The 24,745-nt window shown below is 42.7% G+C and overlaps 1 protein-coding gene across 1 annotated transcript in view; it reads right to left on the bottom strand.

Annotated features, from left to right (window-relative positions):
• Positions 1 to 17,645, bottom strand: part of mthfd1b (methylenetetrahydrofolate dehydrogenase (NADP+ dependent) 1b) — an 81,325-nt gene extending 63,680 nt beyond the window's left edge. Inside the window, exon 1 of the mRNA XM_059960686.1 lies at positions 17,502 to 17,645. Coding sequence (XP_059816669.1) covers positions 17,502 to 17,539 — 38 coding nt within the window. The 5' untranslated portion in view covers positions 17,540 to 17,645. The remainder of the gene's footprint in view (positions 1 to 17,501) is intronic.
• Between the last annotated feature and the right edge of the window lie 7,100 nt (positions 17,646 to 24,745).

Genomic DNA, 24,745 nt, shown 5'->3' with positions numbered 1-24,745 from the left:
TTTCAGTTATAGTTGAACTTTAACAGACTGGTAATAAACACCACCAGTCTGAAACATTGGAAAAAGTATGTATGGGGGGGGGGGGGGGGGGGGGAGAAAGACAGATGTAAAGAGAACTGCCTTGCTAAAACAGCCAACATAATCCAAAATACCCAAATACCGCCCCCCCAACATCCTCTCTCCTCTCCCCTCCCACTGGGCAGAAGCCTGGAAGACCCTATTAAAAGGCTTTTGGCCCACTGTTGCAAGTCTCACCCCCCCCCCCCCATACCCCAGCTCTTTATGGCTTTCATTGCCTACCTGCACTGTACTTTCAAAGTCAAAGTAAAATTTATTATCAAAGTATGTATACTTTGCAGGCATTTACAGGAAAATAAAGAAATGCAAAGAATTTGTGAAAATTATGTATAAATAAAGACTGACAAACAACCAATGTGCAAAAGACGCCAAATTGCATAAGTCCTGCCAAAGGATTTCAGCCTGAAACTTAGATTGTAGTTTTGTCCATAGATGCTGCCTGACCTACTGAGTTCCTCCAGGATTTTGTGTGTATGACTTGGATTTCCAGCATCTGAAGATTTTTTTCTTGTTTTGTGGACAAATCGTGCAAGCATATAGTTCAGTCAAGTTTTGTTTGAGTAATACTAATAGGTTTCTAGTATATAACTGGAAGAGTACAGAACTGGTGGAGGTCTTGTGAATGAGATGCTAAGCCATGTAACCCTGACACTTGGGTTTAGTAAAGTATCTTGTCTTGAGTTACAGAGCAGAAATGGTTACCATTGGCCGACACTTTCCCCGAGAGCAGGCGAAACAATATGGATCATTGCTTTGGAATACAGGTCATTGGCTCCTGAGGGTTGTTGGATTTCAATTTCACTAAATTTTCCAATATTCTTGTTAAACTGATACTAATTTTGTTTGAAATCCTCTTCAAGCTTTTTTGTCTTGTTTGTGAGAGTATGCTCTTTGTAAGTTAGCTCCTGTATCCTTGTATAGAAACAAAGGGTGACCTCTCTGGCTGTAAAGATGTTTTGAACCATCTCAATGTTGGGGAGACAACGTCTTAGTTTAAGGTCTCTAACAGAATCAGGTTTTTTATCATTGCCTCATATGACGTGAAATTTAAATAAATGAGTATGTTTGTAGATGACACAAAGGTTGGTGGAGTTGTGGATGGTGTAGCAAGTTGTTGTAGGTTACAACAGGACATTGATAGAATGCAGATCTGGGCTGAGAACCATTGCGATGGTTCTTTGTTTCTTTCTATTATAACCATATAACAATTACAGCATGGAAACAGGCCATCTCAGCCCTTCTAGTCCGTGCCAAACGCTTATTCTCACCTAGTCCCACCGACCTGCACTCAGCCCATAACCCTCCATTCCTTTCCTGTCCATATACCAATCCAATTTTTTTTTAAAATGGTGATATTGAACCTGCCTCTACCACTTCTACTGGAAGCTCGTTCCACACAGCTACCACTCTCATGTAGAAGTGGTTCATAGAAACATAGAAAATAGGTGCACGAGTAGGCCATTCAGCCCTTCGAGCCTGCACCGTCATTCAGTATGATCATGGCTGATCATCCAACTCGGAACTCTGTACCTGCTTTCTCTCCGTACCCCCTGATCCCTTTAGCAACAAAGGCCATATCTAACTCCCTCTTAAATATAGCCAATGAACTGGCCTCAACTGTTTCATACTGATCATACTGATTGTGTATGATCAGCCATGATCAGTGAATGGTGGTGCTGGCTAGAAGGGCCGAATGGCCTACTCCTGCACCTACTGTCTATTGTCTGTTATAGCCTGTCCAATCCCTTTAGAATTTTATACGTTTCAATAATATCCCCCTTCAATATTCTAAATTCCAGCAAGTGTAAGCCTAGTCGATCCAGTCTTTCTTCATATGAAAGTCCTGACATCCCAGGAATCAATCTGGTGATCTGGTGACCAAAACTGCATACTCCAGCTGTGGTCTCACCAAGGCCTTGTACAACTGCAGTAAAAACTCCCTGCTCCTGTACTTGAATCCTCTTGCTATGAATGCCAACATACCATTTGCCTTTTTCACTGCCTGCTGTACTTGCATGCCCACTTTCAATGACTGGTGTACAATGTCACCCAGGTCTCGTTGCACCTCCCCTTTTCCTAATTGGCCACCATTCAGATAATAATCTGTTTTCCTGTTCTTGCAACCAAAGTGGATAACCTCATATTTATCCACATTAAATTGCATCTGCCATGAATTTGCCCACTCACCTAACCTATCCAAGTCACCCTGCATCCTCTTAGCATCCTCCTCACAGCTAACACTGCCACCCAGCTTCATGTCATCCGCAAACTTGGAGATGCAGCATTTAATTCCCTCGTCTAAATCATTAATATATATTGTAAACAATTGGGGTCCTAGCACTGAGCCTTGTGGTACCCCACTAGTCACTGCCTGCCATTCTGAAAAGGTCCTGTTTATTCCCACTCTTTGCTTTCTGTTTGCTAACCAATTCTCTATCCACATCAATACCATACCCCCAATACTGTGTGCTTTAAGTTTCCACACTAATCTCCTGTGTGGGACTTCGTCAAAAGCCTTTTGAAAATCTAAATATACCACATCCACTGGCTCTCCCCATCCACTCTACTAGTTACATCCTCAAAAAATTCTGTAAGATTCATCAGACATGATTTTCCTTTCACAAATCCATGCTGACTTTGTCCAATGATTTCACCTCTTTCCAAATGTGCTGTTATCACATCTTTGATAACCGACTCTAGCATTTTCCCCACCACCGATGTCAGGCTAACCGGTCTATAATTCCCCGGTTTCTCTCTCCCTCTTTTTTTAAAAAGTGGGGTTGTGGCGACCCACTTCCTAGTGCACTCGAACCGGCTCACAAATAGCCAGCACGCAGGCACAAAGGCCAGGTCCGCAACAAAGGGAAAAAGCCTACGGGGGTTTGTGAATACGTGTCCCTTACAGCATCCGCGCCCGGGGAGGGCGGGATGAGGGAGGCTTTAAAGCAAGACTGTGAAGTTCGAATAAAATCATCTTTAATTGCAGTTTACTGACTCCGTGTCGTTATTTTAGCGCTGCGTGTAGCACACCGCTACAGGGTTACATTAGCCATCCTCCAATCCTCAGGAACTAATCCAGAATCTAAGAAGTTTTGAAAAATTATCACTAACGCATCCACTATTTCTTGGGCTACTTCCTTAAGCACTCTGGGATGCAGACCATCTGGCCCTGGGGATTTATCTGCCTTTAATCCCTTCAATTTACCTAACACCACTTCCCTACTAACATGTATTTCCCTCAGTTCCTCCATTTCACTAGACCCTCAGTCCCCTACTACTTCCAGAAGATTATTTATGTCCTCCTTAGTGAAGACAGAACCAAAGTAGTTATTCAATTGGTCTGCCATGTCCTTTTTCCCCATGATCAATTCACCTGTTTCTGTAAGGGACCTACATTTGTCTTAACCAATCTTTTTCTTTTCATATATCTGCAAAAGCTTTTACAGTCAGTTTTTATGTTCCCTGCCAGCTTTCGCTCAATCTTTTTTCCCTTTCCTAATTAAGCCCTTTGTCCTCCTCTGCTGGACTTCTCCTAGTCCTCAGGTGTGCCGCTTTTTCTGGCTAATTTGTAAGTTTCTTCTTTGGACTTGATACTATCCCTAATTTCCCTTGTCAGCCATGGGTGCACTACCTTCCCTGGTTTATTCTTTTGCCAAACTGGGATGAACACTTGTTGTAGTTCATCCATGCGATCTTTAAATGCTTGCCATTGCATATCCACCGTCAACCCTTTAAGTACCATTTGCCAGTCTATCTTAGCTAATTCATGTCTCATACCTTCAAAGTTACCCTTCTTCAAGTTCAGAACCTTTGTTTCTGAATTAACTATGTCACTCTCCATCTTAATGAAGAATTCCACCATATTATAGTCACTCTTACCCAAGGGACCTCACACGACAAGATTACTAATTAACCCTTCCTCTTTGCTCAATACCCAATCTAGAATGGCCTGCTTTCTCGTTGGTTCAGAAAACCATCCCATATACATTCCAAGAAATCCTCTTCCTCGGCAGCCTAACCAATTTGGTTCACCCAATCTATATGTAGATTGAAGTCACCCATTATAACTACTGTTCCTTTATTGCATACATTTCTAATTTCCTGTTTAATGCCATCCCCAACCGCACTACTACTGTTAGGTGGCCTGTACACAACTTCTGCCCCTTAGTGTTATGCAGCTCTACCCATATCAATTTCACATCCTCCAGGCTAATGTCCTTCCTTTCTATTGCGTTAATCTCCTCTCTAACCAGCAACCCTAGTTCCCCCTCGTGTTACTCCTAAACTTTTGCCCCTTAACTCTCAATTGATGTCTTCTTGTTTCAATTTCCCCTACTCTCAATGGAAAAAGTCTATCCATGTCAACTATCCCCCTCATAATTTTAAATACCTCTATCAAGTCCCCCCTCAACCTTCTACACTCCAATGAATAAAGACCTAACTTGTTCAACCTTTCCCTGTAACTTAGGTGCTGAAGCCCAGGTAACATTCTAGTAAATCTCCTCTGTACTCTCTCTATTTTGTTGACATTTTTCCTATAATTCCATAACCAGAACTGTATACACTACTCCAAATTTTGCCTCACCAATGCCTTGTACAATTTTAACATTACATCCCAACTCCTAAACTCAATGCTCTGATTTATAAAGGCCAGCATACCAAAAGCTTTCTTCATCACCCTATCCCCATGAGATTCCACCTTCAGGGAACTATTACAAACACTTTACAAGGCCAACATTCCATACACCATTGTGATTGTATTTAGCTCATAGTAGGGTTAACATCTTCTTGGTGCCCTGCAAAGTATCTAAATCAGAGGCTGTACTATCTGAACAATGTCAGCAAGATCAAGGAACTGAAAGCAGACTTCACAAAGGGGAATTCGGAAGAACATGCATCAATCCTCATCGGGGTGACACACACACAAGCTGGAAGAACTCAGCAAGTTAGGCAGCATCTCTAGCTTTTTGTGTGTTGTAGTGGAAATGGTGAGCAGCTTCAAATTCCTGTGTGTCAACATCTTGCAGGATCTATCCTGGTCCCAATTTTGATGCAATGACAAAAAAGCAATGCCAGTGGTTCTACCTCATTAGGAGTTTGAGATATACATAAAAAAGAAAATGGTAGTAATAATAAATAAGTATATGAACAATTTGTTGTCTTTTGCACATTGGTCATCCCTCTACTTTGTCATATGGAGTTTTTCATTGATTCTATTGTGTTTCTTTGTATCCATTGTGAATGCCCCAAAGCAACATCCATCATCAGGGACCTCCATCACCCGGGTTTTGCTTGCTTCACACTGATGCCATCAGGAAGAAGGTACAAGAGCCTCAGACTAACACCACCAGTTTAAAGAACAGTTATTACTCCTCAACCATCAGGCTCTTGAACCAAAGGGGATAACTTCGCTCAGTTTCACTTGCCTCATCATTGAAATGTTCCCATAACCTATGGGCTCATTTTCAAGGAACATCTCAAGTTCTTGAAATTCATTGCTTGCTTATTTAATTCTTTTTCATGTGCAGTTTGCCTTTTGTGGTTGAATGCCTAAGTTGGTGTGGTCTTTCATTGATTTGCTTATGGTTATTATTCTATTATAGACTTATTCAGTATGCCCACAAGGAAATATATCTCAGTTGTATATGGTGACATGTATGTACTTTGATAATAAATTTACTTTGAAGTTTTGACCTTTGAACTCTAGCTGATTTTATAGATGAATGGTAGAGAGTACCCTGACTGGTTGTATCGCAGCCTGTATGGATCCTCTAATGTATAGGATCACTAAAGGCTTCAGTGTATTGTAGATTAGCTAGCTCCATAATGGGGAAAGCCCTCCCCATCACGGAGGACATCTTCAAGAGGCAGCATCCATCACTAAGGACCCTCACCAGCCCTCTTCTCATTACTACCATAGAGGTTGGACAGGAACTTGAAGACACACATTCAACATTTTAGGAACAACTTCTTCCCCTCCACCGTCAGATTTTTAACAGTCCATGAACCCATTATTCCTTTAATTTAGACTACTAATTTAATTAGAAATTTATAGCAATTTTACTTCTTTGCACTGTACTGCTGCTGAAAAACAACAAATTTCATTACATAGGCCAGTGATAATAAACCTGATTCTGAGCTCCCACTACATGGCCACAGAATTAGCTGTGGTCCCTGAACAGTGACCATGTGAGAATCAGGATTAGCAATAATTAGGAAACTGAAAATGCTTTCCAATAAAATGAAAAACAGACCTGATGGTGCTCGTGACCTGAAAATAAATCAACCATATGATTTCCTGATGAAATTTTAGACCAACATATGACTGTTTCTGTCTATTTACATTTTGGAAGATAAGCGACTGGCTGCCTTCTGCAGAGAATCCACACACAGAAGACACATTGTTGTACTCTAGTTGGAGACTGATTCATGCCTCCTCCTGGGCACATGCATATAGGGCTTTAGTGTAAGGTTTCATTTATCAGAATCAGGTTTCGTATCACTGTGATGTGAAATTTGTTGCTTTGTCACAGCAGTACAATGTAATGCAAAGACCAGAAATTACTATAAATTACACAATAGAAATTATGAAATTACAAGAGGAATGGTAGCGTTCATGTGTTCACAGACTATTCAGAAATTTGATGGCGGAGAAGGAGCTTGAATCGTTGAATGTGAGGGTTTGGGCTCCGGGTCTTCCTCCCTGATGACATTAATAAGAGGCATGTGCCAGATGGCAAGGGTCCTTAGTGATTCACAGCACATTCTTGAGGCACTATAACTTTAAGAGCTCCTTGATGGTGGGAAGGATTATGCCTGTAACAGAGCTGGCTGAGTCTACAACACTCTGCAGTCTCTTGCAATCCTGTGCATTACAGCTGCCATACCAGAGATACATCGCTGGAAATTTGGAAGCATCTTTGGTGATATACCACATCTTGTCAGTTTGAAGGAATAGAGCTGCTGTGTGCCTTGTTCATGACTGCATCAAAGTGTTGGGCGCAGGATAGATCCTCCATGATATTGACACCAAGGAACTTGAACTATGTCCATGATATTGACGTAGAAGCAGAATTAGGCCATTCAGCCCATCCTGTCTACCCTATCATTCCACCATGGCTCTATTATCCCTTTCAACCCCATTCTTTTGCCTTCTCCTTAAAACCTTTGACACCCTTACTAACAAAGACCCTATCAACCTCCGTTTTAAAAATACCCAATGACATGGCTCCCACAGCCACCTGTAATAACCAATTCCACAGATTCACCACCTCCTGGCTAAAGAAATTCTCTCATTATCTCTTTTCTAAAGGGACTTTTTTCTATTCTGAGGCTGTGCCCTCTGGTCCTAGACTCCCCCATTATAAGAAACCGCCTCTCCACATCCACTCTATCTGGGCTCTTCAATATTCAATAGGTTTCAATGAGATCATTCCTCACTGTTCTAAACTCCAATGAGTACAGGCCCAGAGCCATCAAACACTCCTCATACATTTAACCTTTCATTCACAGAACCATTCTCGAGACCCTCCTCTGGATCCTCTCCAAAGCCAGCACATTCTTTCTTAGATAAGGGGCTGAAAATTGCTCACAATACTCCCAGTCCAGTCTGGCCACAAAGCCATTAATTCCATCATCCAAATCATTGACATAGAACGTAAAAACAATAGGTCCCAACATTGACCTCTACAGTACATCACTAGCCATTGGCAGTCAACTGGGAAAGACCCCAGTTATTTCCACTCTGTCTCCTGCAAGAGCCAATCTTCTACGCATGCTAATATCTTTCCTGTAATATCATAGGCTCTTATCTTGTTTATAGCCTCAAGCACTGCACCTTGTCAAAGAAATTTGAAAATTCAACTATGCATCTAATGACTCTCCTTTGTCTATCCTGTCTGTTACTTCCTCAAAGAATTCCAATACATCTGTCAGACAAAATTTCCTCTTAAGGAAACTACGCTGACTTTGGCCTATTTTATCATGTGCCTCCACGTACCCTGAAACCTCATCCTACATAATGAACTCCAACATCCTCCCAACTACTGAAGTAAGGCTAACAGGCCAATAATGTCCTGTCTTTTGCCTCCACAGCTGGTCATTGACTTCAGGAAGGAGTGTGGTGCACATGCTCCTGTTTATAACAATTGTCCTGAGGTCAACAGGGTTGCCAGCTTCAAGTTCACAAAAACCAAATAGATGCCATGGACAAGAAAGCTCTCTGTCTCCAGTTCCTCAGGAGGCTAATTCTGTCTATACTTTTGCTGCCTTTGTAAGGCAGCCAACGTAATTAAAAATCCTACATACCCCAAACATTTCCTCTTCTTCCATTCCTTCCTCAAAAAAAATTAAGCAGAAGACACACAGGACATAACGCCAGACTCAAGGACAGCTTCTTTCCCATTTTTGTAAGACTTCCAATGGTCTCCTGGTACAGCAAAATACACCAATGACATCACAATCTACCTTGAACCTTATTGTCTACCTGCACTGCACTTCCTTTGTAACTGCTACACTTTATTCTACGTTGTCAATTTTCCCTTAGATAATGCACTGATGTAATGAAACCATCTGTATGAATGGTGTGCAAGATGATACAAATGTCAATAATAAACCATTTTACCTCCACCTGACCTCCTCTCTGAAGGATGCACTCTCCCTGTAACTGTAGCACTATCCTGCACTCTTTTTTTAAAATTGTTTTGACCCTGAACTAACTTAACTCACTGTTGTAATGGAATGAAAAGCAATGGGAGAATTCACTGAGGGGTTAGCATTGGAAAGGGTGAACAACTTCAAGTTCCTGGGCATCAAAACCACTTAAGTATCTTCTTGCTTGTTATATCGATTTAGGTTGGGCTGCATTTAAAATATGAGTACAAGACACAACCTCCACATTCTTTGAGTATCTTTTGAAAGTTTGCACTTCAGCACTCCCCACTCCCAACACACAGCCACAACAGAGTGATGCTGGAATGACTCCGAGGTCACATTGATTTGATTACGTCAGATGATATAAATCATATACAACTGTTGAACGTTGAGCTCAATAAAATCCTGACTGTATGGATCCCTTGCAGGCTGGGAACCCAGGCAATATAAACTAGCCTCAAACTAGTCCTGGCATTTAAACTTGCACCTCCCTTCAACCGGAATAAACCCAACTGTTTTGATTCACAACTTCAGCAATCTTCACTTAACAGTCCCCTGTAAAACATGGCACACATTAACAGCCATAGAACATTACAGCACAGAAACAGGCCTTTTGGCCCTTCTTGGCTGCGCCAAACCATTTTTCTGCCTCGTCCTACTGACCTGCACCGAGACCATATCCCTCCATACCCCTCTCATCCAAGTTTTCTTAAATGTTAAAAGTAAGCCTGCATTCAGCACTTCAACTGGCAGCTCATTCCACACTCCCACTACTCTGTGTGTGAAGAAGCTTCCCCTAATGTTCCCTTTAAACTTTTCCCCCTTCACCCTTAACCCATGTCCTCTGGTTTTTTTTCCTCCCCTAACCTCAGTGGAAAAAGCCTGCTTGCATTCACTCTATCTATATCCATCATAATTTTATACACCTCTATCAAGTCTCCCCTCATTCTTCTACGCTCCAGGGAGTAATGTCCTAACCTATTCAATCTTTCTCTGTAACTCAGTTTCTCAAGTCCCAGCAACATCCTTGTAAACTTTCTCTGCACTCTTTCAACCTTATTAATATCCTTCCAGTAATTAGGTGACCAAAACTGCACACAATACTCCAAATTCAGCCTCACCAATGTCTTATACAACCTCACCATTACATTCCAACTCTTATACTCAGTACTTTGATTTATAAAGGCCAATGTGCCAAAAGCTCTCTTTATGACCCTATCTACCTGTGACGCCACTTTTAGGGAATTATGTATCTGTATTTCCAGATCCCTCTGTTCTACCGCACTCCTCAGTGTCCTACCATTTACCTTGTATGTTCTACTGTGGTTTGTCCTTCCAAAGTACAATATCTCACACTTGCCTGCATTAAATTCCATCTGCCATTTTTCAGCCCATTTTTCCAGCTGGTCCAAATCCCTCTGCAAGCCTTAAATACCTTCCTCACTGTCCACTGCACCTCCAATCTTTGTATCATCAGCAAATTTGCTGATCCAATTTACCACATTATCATCCAGATCATTGATATAGATGACAAATAATAATGGACCCAGCACTGATCTCTGTGGCACACCACTAGTCACAGGCCTCCACTTAGAGAAGCAATCCTCCACTACCACTCTCTGGTTTCTCCCATTGAGCCAATGTCTAATCCAATTTACTACCTCACCATGTATACCTAGTGACTGAATTTTCCTAACTAACCTCCCAAGCAGGACCTTGTCAAAGACCTTACTGAAGTCCATGAAGACAACATCCACTGCCTTCCCTTCATCCACTTTCCTGGTAACCTCCTCGAAAAACTTTAACAGATTAGTTAAACATGACCTACCACGTACAAAGCCATGTTGACTCTCCCTAATAAGTCCATCTATCCAAATACTTGTAGATGCTATCTCTTAGTACTCCTTCTAATAATTTATCTACTACTGACATCAGATTTATCAGCCTATAACTTCCTGGTTACTTTTAGAGCCTTTTTTAAACAACAGAACAATATGAGCTCTGCTCCAATCCTCTAGCACCCCACCCGTAGGTACCAACATTTTAAATATATCTGCCAGGGCCCCTGCAATTTCAACACTAGTCTCCTTCAAGGTCCGAGGGAATACTCTGTCAGGTCCTGCGGATTTATCTACTCTGCTTTGCCTCAAGACAGCAAGCACCTCCTCCTCTTTAATCTGTATCTATGACCTCACTACTTGTTTGCCTTATTTCCATAGACTCCTTGCCAGTTTCCTTAGTAAATACAGATGCAAAAAACCCATTTAAGACCTCCCCCATTTCTTTTGGTTCCATACATAGCCGACCATTTTGATCTTCAAGAGGACCAATTTTAACCCTTACTATCCGTTTGCTCTTAATATACCTATAGAAGCTCTTAGGATTATTCTTCACCCTGACTGCCAAAGCAACCTCATGTCTTCTTTTAGCCCACCTGATTTCTTTCTTAAGTATTTTCTTGCAGTTTTTAATACTCCTCAAACACCTTATTTCTCCTTGTTGCCTATACATGTCATACATCTCTCTCTTCTTCTTTATCAGATTTTCAATATCCCTCGAAAACCAAGGTTCCTTATTCTTATTCACTTTGCCTTTAATCCTGACAGGAACATACAAACTCTGCACTCTCAAAATTTCTCCTTTGAAGACCTCCTGCTTACCAATCACATCCTTGCCAGAGAACAACCTGTCCCAATGCACACATTTTAGATCTTTTCTCATTTCTTCAAATTTGGCCTTTTTCCACCTTAGTATCTCAACCCGAGGACCAGATCTATCTATAATCCATGACCAAGTTGAAACTAATAGTGTTATGATCACTGGAACCAAAGTGCTCCCCTACACGCACTTCCGTCACTTGTCCTAACTTATTTCCTAATAGGACATCTAATATGGCATCTTCTCTAGTTGGTACCTCTATATATTGATTTAGAAAACTTCCCTGAACACATTTTACAAACTTTAACCTGTCTAGACCTTTAACACTATGGGAGTCCCAATCAATATGTGGAAAATTAAAATCCCTTACTATCACAACTTTATGTTTCCTGCAATTGTCTGCTATCTCTCTGCAGATTTGCTCCTCCAACTCTTGCTGACTAATGGGGTCTGTAATACAACCCCATTAATGTGGTCATACCTTTCCTGTTTCTCAGCAATACCCATATGACCTCAGTAAACAAGCCCTCTAATCTGGCCAGCCTGAGCACTGCTGTAATATTTTCCCTGACTAGCAATGCCACCCCCCCCCCCACCCTTCACCCCTCTGCTTCTATCACATCTGAAACATTGGAACCCTGGAACATTAAGCTGCCAGTCATGCCCTCCTGTAGCCAAGTTTCACTAATGGCTACAATGTCATAATTCCAAGTGTCAATCCACACCCTCAGCTTATCTGCCTTCCCCACAATACTCCTCGCATTGAAATAGACACTCCTCAGAAGATTATTACCACCACACGCAACTCTTCTATTTCTGACTTTGCATGAACTTGTAACATCATTTATTTTCACCCCTGCTCCACTATCTGCTCTGGCACTCTGGTTCCCATCTCCCTGCAAATCTAGTTTAAACCCTCCCCAACAGCACTAGCAAACCTCCCTGCAAGGGTATTTGTCCCACTGTAGTTCAGGCGTAACCCATCTCTCTTGTACAGGTCCCACCTGCCCCAGAAGTGGTCCCAATGATCCAAAAATCTGAAACCCTGCCCCCTACACCAGTTCCTCAGCCACGTGTTCATCCTCCAGAGCATCCTATTCTTACCCTCACTGGCACGTGGCGCAGGTAGCAATCCTGAGATTACTACCCTCGAGGTCCTGCTTTTTAACTTCCTACCTAGCTCTCTATACTCATTCTTCAGGACCTCCTCACTCCTTCTTCCTATGTCATTGGTACCGAGGTGTACCAGGATATCTGGCTGCTCACCCTCCCACTTCAGAATGTTGCGCTGAGAAATAAAAGCCATGTAAAATAAAAATGCAGATACTCCTCAGCACGTCAGGCTGCATCTGCAGGAAAAGAAGCGGAATTAAAACTTCAGGTCAAAGACCCCTTTGTCAGGGAATAACCAAGGAAAGTCAGTGTGACTTTGTGAGGAGGAATCTCTATCTGGCTGAGTCTGATCCGATAATAAAAAAGACTGATAAACGGGTAATAGATGTTGTTTATTTGGATTTGACACAATCCTGAATGGTAGACTGGTCCAACGTACATGGGACTCAAAGCAAGCTGGCTAAATGTATCCAAAGCTGCCTTGAAGATAGAGGGGGTAGTGGTGGAAGGATTGTTCCCTGATTGAAAGTCTGTGTCTGTACACTGGAATGATCAGTGCCTGGATCTCTGCTGTTTATGATATATACTAACAATTTGTATATTAAATAGGAATTATCATTAGGAGGTATAGTGTATTAATCATAGAACAGTACAGGCCCTGTGGCTCACTATTTAACCTAATATAATGCTTCCCTCCCACATAGCCCTCCATTTTTTTTACATCCATATACCTATCTAAGAGTCTCTTAAATGTCCCTAAATATCTCCCCCTGGCAACATGTTCAATACATTCACCACTCTGTTAAAAATCTTATGACATCAGCCCCAAAACTTTTCCTGAACTTAAAGATACGCCCTTTGTAATAGCCATTTTTGCCTCTGGAAAAAGTCTCTGCTTTTCACTCTTCACTTGAAGGTGATTTTGTTTATCACCTTGTACACCTCGTATCATTGCTTCTCACCCTCCTTTGCTCCAAAGAGAAAAGACCTAGCTTACTCAAATTATCTTCACAAGACATACTTTCTAATGCAGGCAGCATCCTGATAAATCTCCTCTGCACGCTCTCTAAAGCTTCCTTGTTCTAAAGGAACATGTGTGGTTGAACGAGGGTTAGAGCTGCAACATTACCTCACAGCTCAATCTGCTAACGAAGGCCAGTATAATTTCTTAACCACCCAATCAACTTGGACCCCAAGATCTTCCTGCTCCTCCATAATGCTAAGAATCCTGCCCTTAACCTTGCATTTGCCCTTCAAGTCCAAAATGAAATACTTCGCACTTTTCTCTATTGAAAATTATGTGGCCAACATAAAGATTGGTGTTTGGATAGCAAGGAAGGCTGTCCACAACAACAGGATATAGACCAAATGTAAAATTGGGCAGAAAAGTGGCAAATAGAAGTTAATGCCAACGTGCAAAGTTGTGCATTTTGGCAAGTCAAATAGGGGTAAAATATATACAATAATTGATAGCACATCAGAAAAACTGATGAACAGAGAGACTTAAGGTTCAAGTCTATAATTTTCTGAAAGAGGCTACAAAGGCATTGTGCATTATAGCATATTATGTACAGTTCTGGTCACCTACATATAGGAAAGATCACCAAGACTAAAAAAGTACAGATTAAATTTTCAAGGATGTTACCAGTATTTGAGGACCTGAGTAGGTTAGGACTTTATTCCCTAGAGATTAGGAGAATGAGGAAAGATTTGACAGAGGTATATAAAATTATTAGTGGTGTTGGTAGGATAAACACAAGCAGGCTTTTCTCTACTGAGGTTGGGTGAGACTAGAAATAGAGTTAAAGGTGAAGGGTGAAATGTTTAAGTGAAACACGGGGGGAACTTCAATTAGATGATGGCGAGAGTGTGGAATGAGCTGTCAACAAAAATGGAGAATGCAAGTTCAACTGTAACATTAAAGAGAAGTTTCAAAAGTACATGGATGGGAAGGACATGGAGGGCAATGGTTTGGGTGCATGTTGATGGGCAGAACAACAGGTAAGTATGGACTAGATGGGGCAAAGGGGCTGTTTCTGCGCTGTAGTGCTTTATGACTCTTAAGATACACAAGGTATTAAAGAGGGCATATAGCATGGGTCATGACACAGAATACAAGAGTTCGCATATTATGTTGAAACTTGTCAACACTGGTCAGGCTACACAGAATATTGTTTGCAGTTCTGATCTCCACAGTATAGAAAATAATGATTGTGCTGGAGAGAGTGCAGAGGAAATTCATTTGGATGTTGACTGGATTAGAGGACTTTTGTCATGGAGAGAGACTGGATAGGCTGGGCTTGCTTTCTCCCCCATCCAAGAGACTGAGAGGTGGCATGGTAGAAGTATATAAAATTATGGGAGGCATAGATGGGTAGATACATTTACCTATGATATAAGCATCAAAAACAAGAAGGGAGAGGAAAGATTTTAAAGGGAATCTGAGGGTACTCTGAGAGTATTTACTTAGAGTAAACACATCATGTCTTAATTCTGCTTCTATGTCTTACAGTAAAATTGTCTTACAGAAGGGCCTGTTTAGTGGTGTACTATTATGTTGTTGGTAGCAGCTAACTCAGGAACGCTGAGAGTTAAGTCACAGTTCTTTTCCCCAAGCTTTATATTTTTTTTTAATAGGGAAACCTATAAAAACCAGAGTGATGGAGATCATGCAGGAAAGTGGAGATGAGAGAAATGACAGATGGGCTTTGATCTTTGATTTTGTTAAGGCTTTATAAAGCACCGGTGAGGCTTCACCAGTGAGCAGTTTGGGGCTCCTTATCTTAGAAGGGATGTACTAACACTGGAAAGGGTTCAAAGGAAGTTCACGAAAATTATTCTGGCATTGAATAGCATGTCACATGAAGACACTTTGATGGCTCTGGGTCTCTAATCACTGGAAATCAAATGAATGAGGGTGACCTAATTGAAACTTATCGAAAGGTGAAAGGCCTTGATAGAGTGGATGAGGTGAAGATGTTTCCTGTGGAGGAAGAATCCAAGACCATAGGACATAGCTGCAGCACAGAAGGGTGTCCTTTTAGAACAGAGATGAGGAGGAATTTCTTTAGCATGAGAATGGTGAATCTGTGGAATTTGTTGCCAAAGGCAGCTGTGGAGGCCAAGTCTTTATGTATATTTAAGACAGAGGCCAATAGATTCTTGACTGATCAGGGCATGAAGGGATACGGGGACAAGGCAGGAGATTAGTGCTGACAGGAAAATTGGATCAGCCATGATGAAATGGCAGAGCAGACTCAATAAGCCAAATGTCCTAATTCTGTTCCTATATCTTATGGTCTATACACAATCTCCTTTTCCTTCTAGATTGAAGGTGTGAAGGGAAAGGTTTAAAAGGGACAACTTTTTCCACACAGAGAGCAGTGGTACATAGAACATTCTGCCAAAGGAAGAGGTGAAACTGATTACAACTGCAATGTTTAAAAGGCATTTGGACAGATAAATAGATAGGAAAGGTTTAGTGAGATTATGGGCCAATCACATGGCAAATGGGACAGCTCGGAAGAGTACTGGATCAGAATGGATGAATTGTGCTGAAGGCCTATCTCCGTGCTGTCTTGTCCCTTTTTCTTATGCTCTAAGGTAACTATCTCCTTCCTACCAGTCAAGCCTGTTCCAGGTCAGCTAGACCAGTCCTGTTGATTTATCAACAAGAGCTACCGTCTGGTTCTGAGTCAGATGTTCTCTTCTGGAGTGGTCCAACTGTCTGACTGAACCTTATGGAAGGCACAACTCTGCCCTAAAATCTCCCTTCTCTTTATTGCCATTCACATGTAACCTGCTATACATTCTCCAATAAATTCTTTCACTGAAAGCCGACTGCTCAGTCCATCTCCAGCCTACACATCCCTAACCACACCACTTTTTATTCCCATCACAGGACCCCATCTTTAACTTGAGATCCCCTTTCCCTAGCTCTGCAATTTCCTCATGGAAGAAAGGCAAGCTACTTGGCTTTTGAACTTAGTCCACCATTCATGAAGATAACATTCTGATTGTAATCTCAGCTCTGCAATACAGTATACTTGCAACACTTCACACATCATTTCCTTGTTTATCAAGAATCTATTCACTTTTGCCTTGATAGTATTCACTGATTATGTTTCAATTTTGAAAACTCATGGCCACCAAGCCAAGAATTTCCTGATCCTAAATGGAAAAGTTCTTATTTTTTATACAGTGAAAGCCATTCCTAGATTCCCTCACAAGAATATTTACTATGAATTTGAATTAAACAACCTCTTCACGTCCAAATCACACGAGATTCTGCAGTTGCCGTAAATCTAGAGCAACAAGTGTTGAAGGAATTCAGCAGGTCAAGCAGTGTCTATGGAGGGGAATAAACATGCATTAAGGGTCTCAGCCTGAAACACTGACATTTTATTGTGTCAGATCAGCTCCTCAAGCATTTCGTGCGTGTTGGTTTTCACTTCCAATCTGTCAGTATTCTTTATCTCTGTTCTAAATTCTAGCTTGGCCCCTCCAATCTTTCCTTAGATGGCAACCAGGTAACTAACCTAGTAAACTTTTCTGATCACCAGTCCTTAATTAAGAATTCATTAACTCCACCTAACATCCTTCGGCATTCAAATCCCCGGCAACGAACAGTAACATTTCTGGTCTGTCCGCGTCGGAGGAGCCAGTTCTGCCTGCAGAAGCCACCCTATTCTCAGCACCAGGTCCCATGGGTGACAGGGAGGGGAGGGGAAGGGGGTCGAGAGCGCGCGCGCGGTGGGCTCGCAGTAGTGGGCGCGCGCCGCCGGGACACGCGCACAGGCGGTTGACTGGCGACCGGGAGGAGGGGCTGGCGGCAGGGACAGGACGGACCTGGCGCCATCAATCAGCACGGCCGACTCGGCCACCTCCACGTGTGGCGAAGTGCGCGGGCGCAGCTCACACTCTCCGCCGTTGAAAACTGCAGGTCGAGGGGGGGAATGAGTCCGCGCAAGACCCCGCCGCCCCTCGCCACGCACACTTACGCCGCCAATTCTTTGCCGCTCAGCACCGACGCCTCCATTGCCGCTCGAGCAAGCCGCCACTGGTTAGAGCGGAGAGGGGGGCTGCTGTCTGCTCCGAGGATCACCAATCACAATCCACCCACCCGGCCCCGTTCCGACCAATCAAATGTCAGCTTGTAGAGGCGCACTCCTCGACCCGCCCCCTCCATAAACCAACCAACCAATGAATGTCCAGATCCATTCGGCCCAATTCTCTCATTCCGATCCAATAGTCTATTGAGCTGGACCTATTTGCCATGTGATTGGCCCATCATCTTACGACACATGGACCTATAAATCTCCGCTTTAGCCATGTTCAATAACTTGGCCACTATAGACACAGCCATTAAACTCCTCTCCCGTGTAAACTATTTCATTACGAATTGAAATGACTTTATTACTTACATCCTTCATATACACGAGGAGTAAAAATCTTTATGTTACGTCTGTCAAAATGTACAAAATGCAATTTGTAATAAATATTATGTACAACACGACAGTCAATATAACATAGAAATATAATTGTATCAGCATGAATTAATCAGTCTGATGGCATGGTGGAAAAAGTTGTCCCATTGGTCCTGGCTTTTATGCTGCTGTACTGTTTCCAGCAGGACCCAGCAGGAGACTGGTGGGGAAGGTGGAAGAGCTACGCAAGCAAATGATCTACTAAGAAGAGAGGTGGTGATCTCTTTAAACTCACCTGGCAGAAGGCAAAGGCAAACCACTGCTATAACTTGCCAAGTACCTGATTTCCCAATCTGTCAGTCTCAATAAAGGATCAAAACAACGACAAGTGTCGGAACAGAGTGGCATCGAGGGAAACCATCCGCCAACTGGAATTTCCAGACGACAACTAAGTTTGTGGTTGGGGTGACTTGGGGTGCCAATGATCCTTCGGGTCCTTTTTACACACCTGTCTTTGTAAATGTCTTGAACCATGGGAAGTTAACAACTACAGATGAGCTGGGATGTCTGCACCACTCTCTATACAATAAATAACTAAAACAAACCGACAAAATTGGCCAAATGTGAATTACTGTGTGGAGCCTCGCCTGCCTTCGTTATTGATGCTTTTTTTTGGTGTGTATGTAACTGGGAGAGCAGATGGTGCCTTCATTTATTGTCTCACCTAGAGATCTATAGTAAGTGTACCTGAGGAAGATATCTCAGATATAACACCTATCTGAGTAAGAAAGACAAAGGTGTGCATCAAGGTTTGTTTCTGCATCTCATGAGAACTTAGATTTATTTGAAAAGTAGTAGAATCTCAGAGTCGGAGGACTGTGGAAGTCTGAAGTTCAGGATCCTATGGTCAGTTATTCCTGGGGTCCATATCAAAGGTCAAGGTCCAATAGTCAAAGACCTTGGTTAACATGTCTGGAAGTTAGAGGCCTAATGTCTGTGAGGCAGCCTGTCTGGAGTTGAAGGCTTGACTGTGTGGGTGGTTGGAAGGGAGGAAAGGGGCATGTTTTTGCTGCTGTTGTTACTGTTGCTTGTGTTGTTCTGCTGAACCTTGTGGGCATGGTATGTTGGGCTGGAATGTCTGGCGACCCTCGCTGGTTGCTCCAGCACATCCTAAGGTTGAGTTGGTTGTTAATGTAAATGACACATTTTACTGTATCCTTATCTACGTCTGGTTTAGAGTTCAAAGAAAATTTATTTCAAAGTACATACATGTCACTATATACAACCCTGGGATTCATTTTCTTGTAGGCATATTCAATAAGTTAATTATAGAATAATAACCATAATAGAATCAGTGAAAGACTTCACCATCTTAGGCATTCAACCAGTGCAAAAGACAACAAACTGTGCAAATAAGTAATAATAAGCAATAAATATCGAGAACATAAGATGACGAGTCCTTGAAAATGAGTTGAGAGGTTGTGGGAGTATTTTAGTGTTGGGGCAGGTGAGGCTGTGAAGAGTTCAAGATGGTCATAACTTTTACTGAATTGGTGGTGTGGGTCCTGTGACTCCTGTACCTTCTTCCTGATGGCAGTAGCAAGAAGAAAGCATGGCCTGGGTGGTGAGGATCCCTGATAATGGATGCTGCTTTTCTGTGATAGCACTCTGTGTCGGTGTGGTCTCACCAATTTAAAAGAGGCTGCACTGGCCACCACCTTTGATTCTGCCAGCAACAGTGGTCTCATCAACAAACTTGAATATGGCATTGGAGCTGCACTGAGCTACACAGTTGTAAGTATAAAGTGAGTAGAGCAGAGGGCTAGGTACACAGCCTTGTGGTGCACCTGTGCTGATGGGAGGAGGAGGTGTTGTTGCTAATCCATAAAAAAAGGCACTGATGGTAGCTGGCAAAGTTTTGTGGACAGCTTGCAGAAAAATTGCTGGATAAACATCTTCTGAACTGTTTAGTAAGTTTCAATCCAGTCTCACTTTTTGGCACTCTTTGTACAGACTAAGCTGACCACACAAAGATTCTCGCACGTCCAAGTTGCCCATGCAAAATTTGATTCAGTTTGTGTTCCAGTAATGTTTTGCTGTATGTGTACATCTCCACCTTCACCTGGAGCCTTCTTTCAGGGAGAAGCACATGTTGGCAAACTCAGGGAACCCTCACACGAGTGACCCTTGCACTTTATTTGTCTGCACTTTCTCTGTATCTGTAATACTATGCTCTACATTCTGTTTTCTTTTATCCTTCAGTACAACCTCGATGTATTTACATATAAGACCATAGGAGCAGAATTGGGCTATTCAGCCCATTAAGTCTGTTCTACCATTCCATCATCGCTGATTTATTTTAACCTCATTATCTTCTATTTTAAATATACAGTACCCAATGACTTGGCCTCCACGTCCACCTGGCTAAAGAAATTCCTCCTCACCTCCATTCTGCAGGGACATGCTTGTATTCTGAGACCCTGCCCCCTGGCCCCAGTACATATCACTAAAACTTTCACTGTATCTCAGTACATATGATAATAGTAAATCCATTACCAATTGAACAGCCAAGTGCGTTTGGGGGACTGTGGCCAAATCCCTCTCCTGATTCTTATCCTCTAAGAAGCTTCCTTCTTAAGTAACCAGGTTGCATCTGTGGCTTTTCCAGAGAAAGCATCTGGCAACTGTCTTGAGGAATGTTCAATTGGATGTTAAATGATGTGCTAATGTCAAAAAATACTGGCACCCTTTCATAGGATGACAGGGGTTGGCTTGAGAATGAATGTGAAATGCCAGAAACTGCACTATTCATCTTGGTCTGAGTCAAAGCTGAGGGGATGTTCCAGACTGAGTGGGAGCTGTTCTACTCCAGGCTCAAATCGAACACATTTTAACTAATTTTAAAGTTCAGAAAATGTACAGTGAAAAAAAGTAAATTTATTTCTCAAGGGTTTGGATTTTGAAACCCACAGCAACTCACAAAAACACAAGAAGAAAAGGAGCCAGATTAGGCCACTTCACTTCTCCAGCTTGCCTCACGATTCGATATAATCATGGATGATCAGCCTCTGGCCTCAAATGTTCCTCAGTGCCAGTTCCCCAGGAACCTCCTCTCTACTGTTTCAAAATGTGATCTACTTTTAGAGTCCATCACAGGAGAATATCTACAAAGAGAAACTATGCTTGAGAAACCAAGTGGCCTAATCCTGCTCCTGTTTTTTATGTGGTACCTCATTGCATTCCGTTCATAGGAAGAAGGCTGAGGCTTTGGAGAAGATGCTCCCCAGGATGCTGTCTGAATTAGAGGGCATGCACTATGAGGAGAAGTTGGATAAACTTTGGTTGTTTTCTTTGGAATGTTGGGGACTGAGGGGGGACCTGATAGAAGTGTATAAAATTATGACAGCCACAGATAGGGTAGATGGCCAGTATCTTTTATTCATTGTCAAAATGTTTAATACTTGAGGGTATGCATTTAAGGTGCAAGGGGAAAGTTCAAAGGAGATGTGGGACAAGTTTTTTTACACAGAGATTGGTGGGTGCCTGGCATGTGCTGCCAGGGGTGATGGTGGAGGCAGATACGAAAGAGGTGTTTAAGAGGCTGTTAGACAGACACATGAATATGGAGGGAATGTAGGAATATGGACCATGTACAGACAAAACTTATTATCTTAATTAGTTCGGCATAACACGATTGGACAAAGGCCATGTCGTGCTGTGTTTTATGTTCTAATTACACCCAATGATCCAGCCACTATAACCCTTGGGGAGTTACGGGCAGAGAATCGTGGAGTACTGTGAGCTTTTATCTTGTTCACCAGTTTTTTATGTGGCACCTTATCAAATGCTTTTGGGAAAGCTAAATGTATTACACCTACAGGATTCTCTCTATCTGCTTTGTTTGTCTTGTCCTTAACAAACTTCAAACTGTCAACTTGTGGGTAACTAAAGAAATAATTTATTTGTGTTTTGAGGTACATTCTGGGGATTGTAGAACATTGCAGTACAGGAACAGGCACACCCCGTGTGTGCCAGCATGATGCCAAGTTAAGTGAAACCCATTTGGACATGATACACATCCTTCCACTACCTGCCTGCTCATCTAAACACCATTACTGTGTCTGCTTCCACCACCTTGGCAGCTTGTTCAGATTCAGGTTTAAATTTACTTATTACATGTACTTCAAAACATACTGTGAAACACTTTGTTTGTGTGAACAACCAACAAGCCCAAGGATGTGCTTTTAAATCTCAACAACTTCCTCTGGCAGCTCATTCCATACATAATATGCACCACCCTCTGTGTGAAGAAGTTGCCCTTCCAGTTCCCATGAAATTATTGCCCTCTCACCTTAGACATGTGCCATCTAGTTCTTGAACTCCCCAGCTCAGAGAAATAGACTGTGTGCATTCAGAGTCAGATTAATTTATTTATCACATGTACATGGAAATATACAGTGATGCGTTGTTTGCGTGAGCAACTAACATGCCCAAGAATGTGCTGGGGGGCAGCCCACAAGTGTTGCCATGCATTCCCGTGCTGACACAGCATGCCCCCTATGCTCAGCTGAACAACACAGAGCACAGCAACACAAAAGCCCCCACTCTCATTGCTTCAGAACTAGCCAGGTTCCTTCCTAAACCTTATGATTCCTCTCGTGACTTGCCTACCCTTCCTGCTCCGCTAACCTCTCCTTTTTTCGATGCCAACAACCTAGTGAATGAATAACTAAAGCACATTGCCCAATGTTTATTCCATTAACCACTGTGGACGCATGAGACTGCAAATTCTGGATTCTGGAGCAAAAGGTGAACTGCTGGAGGAAGTTAGTTGGAGGAACTCGGTGGTTCAGGCAGCAACTGAGGAGCGAAATGGACAGCTGGTGTTTCAGGTTGAGACCCCTCATCCGGGGCTCTAAGATAGAGGACAAGGAAGGGAAAGGGTTGGCTAAGGAACTGCCAAGATGGATCCAGGTGAGGAGAGGTGATTGGCAGATGGTGGTAGATTGGTAGGATAGAAATAGAAAGCATTCCAGCATGGTATGGCAACTGTTCCGCAAGAAATTATAAAGGGTTGTGGACAGAGCTCAGCACATCACAGGAGCCAGCCTCTCCTCTGTGGACTCTGTCTACACTTCTCACTGCCTCAGTAAAGCAGCCGGGGTCAGCAAAGACACCAGCCACCCCGGGAATTCTCTCTTCTCCCCTCTCCCGTCAGGCTGAAAGCACGTACCACCAGACTCAAGGACAGCTTCTACCTGCTTGTTATAAGACTATTGAATGGTTCCCTAGTACGATAAGATAGACTCGACCTCACAGTTTACCTCATTACAACCTTGCACTTTATTGTTTACCTACACTGCACTTTCTCTGTAACTGTAACACTTCATTCTGCCCTCTGTTATTGTTTTACCTTGTTCTACCTCAATGCACTGTAATGTATTGATCTGAATAAACAAGATGCAAGACAAACTTTTCATTATTACCTCAGTACATGCAACAATAATAAACCAATTCCAATTGATGATGGGAGGTGAGAGGTGGAGACAAGGGGTTACAGATGGTGGAATCTGATAGGAGAGGAAGGTAAAACGGGGGAGGTGAGGAGGGCAGATGGAAATAGTGGGGGCGGAGACCCAGTGGGAGGAGGGTGTGGGTGATGGGCAGATGGAGTGGATGGAGAGAGGAAAAGGAACAAGGTAATGGGGGCTGGAGGGTGGTGGGGTGAATATAGGAGGAGCTGGGTAGATTGACAGGACAAAGAAAAGGGACAGATGGGGAACAGGTTACGTGAAATTAGAGAATTCAAATGTTCATGCCATTGGGTTGTTCACTACCCAATAAGAGTATGAAGTGCTGTTCCATTACTTTGGGCTAGTCCTCCCCTAGCATTGGAGGAGACTCCACTACCCTGGAAATCAACAGTGATCATTGAACACGAGGAAATCTGCAGATGCTGGAAATTCAAGCAACACACACAAAATGCTGGTGGAACACAGCAGGCCAGGCAGCATCTATAGGGAGAAACACTGTCGACGTTTTGGGCCGAGACCCTGACTAAGGGGAGAAATGAAAGTGTAGAACATAGAACAATACAGCACAGTACACTCCTTTCATCCCCAAAATGTTGTGCCGACCTTTTAATCGACTCCAGGATCATTCTAACCCTCCCCTCCACAGAGCTCTCTATTTTCCTTTCATCCATGTGCCTATCTAAGAGTCTCTTAAATGCCTCTAATGTATCTGCCTCCACCTCCACATGCACCCACCACTCACTGTGTTAAAAAAAACCTACCTTTGACATCCTCCCTGTTCTTTCCTCCAAGCTCCTGAAATTTATGCCTTCTTGTATTTGCCATTTCTGCCCTAGGAAAAAATCTCTACTCTATCCATGCCTCTTGTACATCTCTAACAAGTCCACTCTCATCCTCCTTCAGTCCAAAGAGAAAAACCCTAGTTCTCTCAACTTATTCTCATAAGCCACGTTCTCCAATCCTGGCAGCATCCTGGTAAATCTCTGCATCCTCTCCAACGCATCCACATCCTTCCTATAATGAGGCAACCAGGACTGAATGCAATACTCCAATTCATAAACTCAAGAGATTCTGCAGAGGCTGAAAATCCAGAGCAACACACACACTAAATGTTGGAGGAAGTCAGTTGGTCAGGCAGCATCTGTGGAATTGAATAAAGAGTCGACGTTTCAGGCCAGGACATTTCATCAGGGCATGACTGGGATCAGTGTGGTCAAGCCAGGGTTTTATAGTGCTGCAACGTTACCTCGTGGCTCTTGAACTAATGAAGACTAACACATTAAA

This window comes from Hypanus sabinus, chromosome 2 (genome assembly GCF_030144855.1).
Source record: "Hypanus sabinus isolate sHypSab1 chromosome 2, sHypSab1.hap1, whole genome shotgun sequence".
In the NCBI taxonomy this organism is placed as follows: Eukaryota; Metazoa; Chordata; class Chondrichthyes; order Myliobatiformes; family Dasyatidae; genus Hypanus; species Hypanus sabinus.
This window is presented reverse-complemented; position numbering and strand designations above follow the sequence as displayed.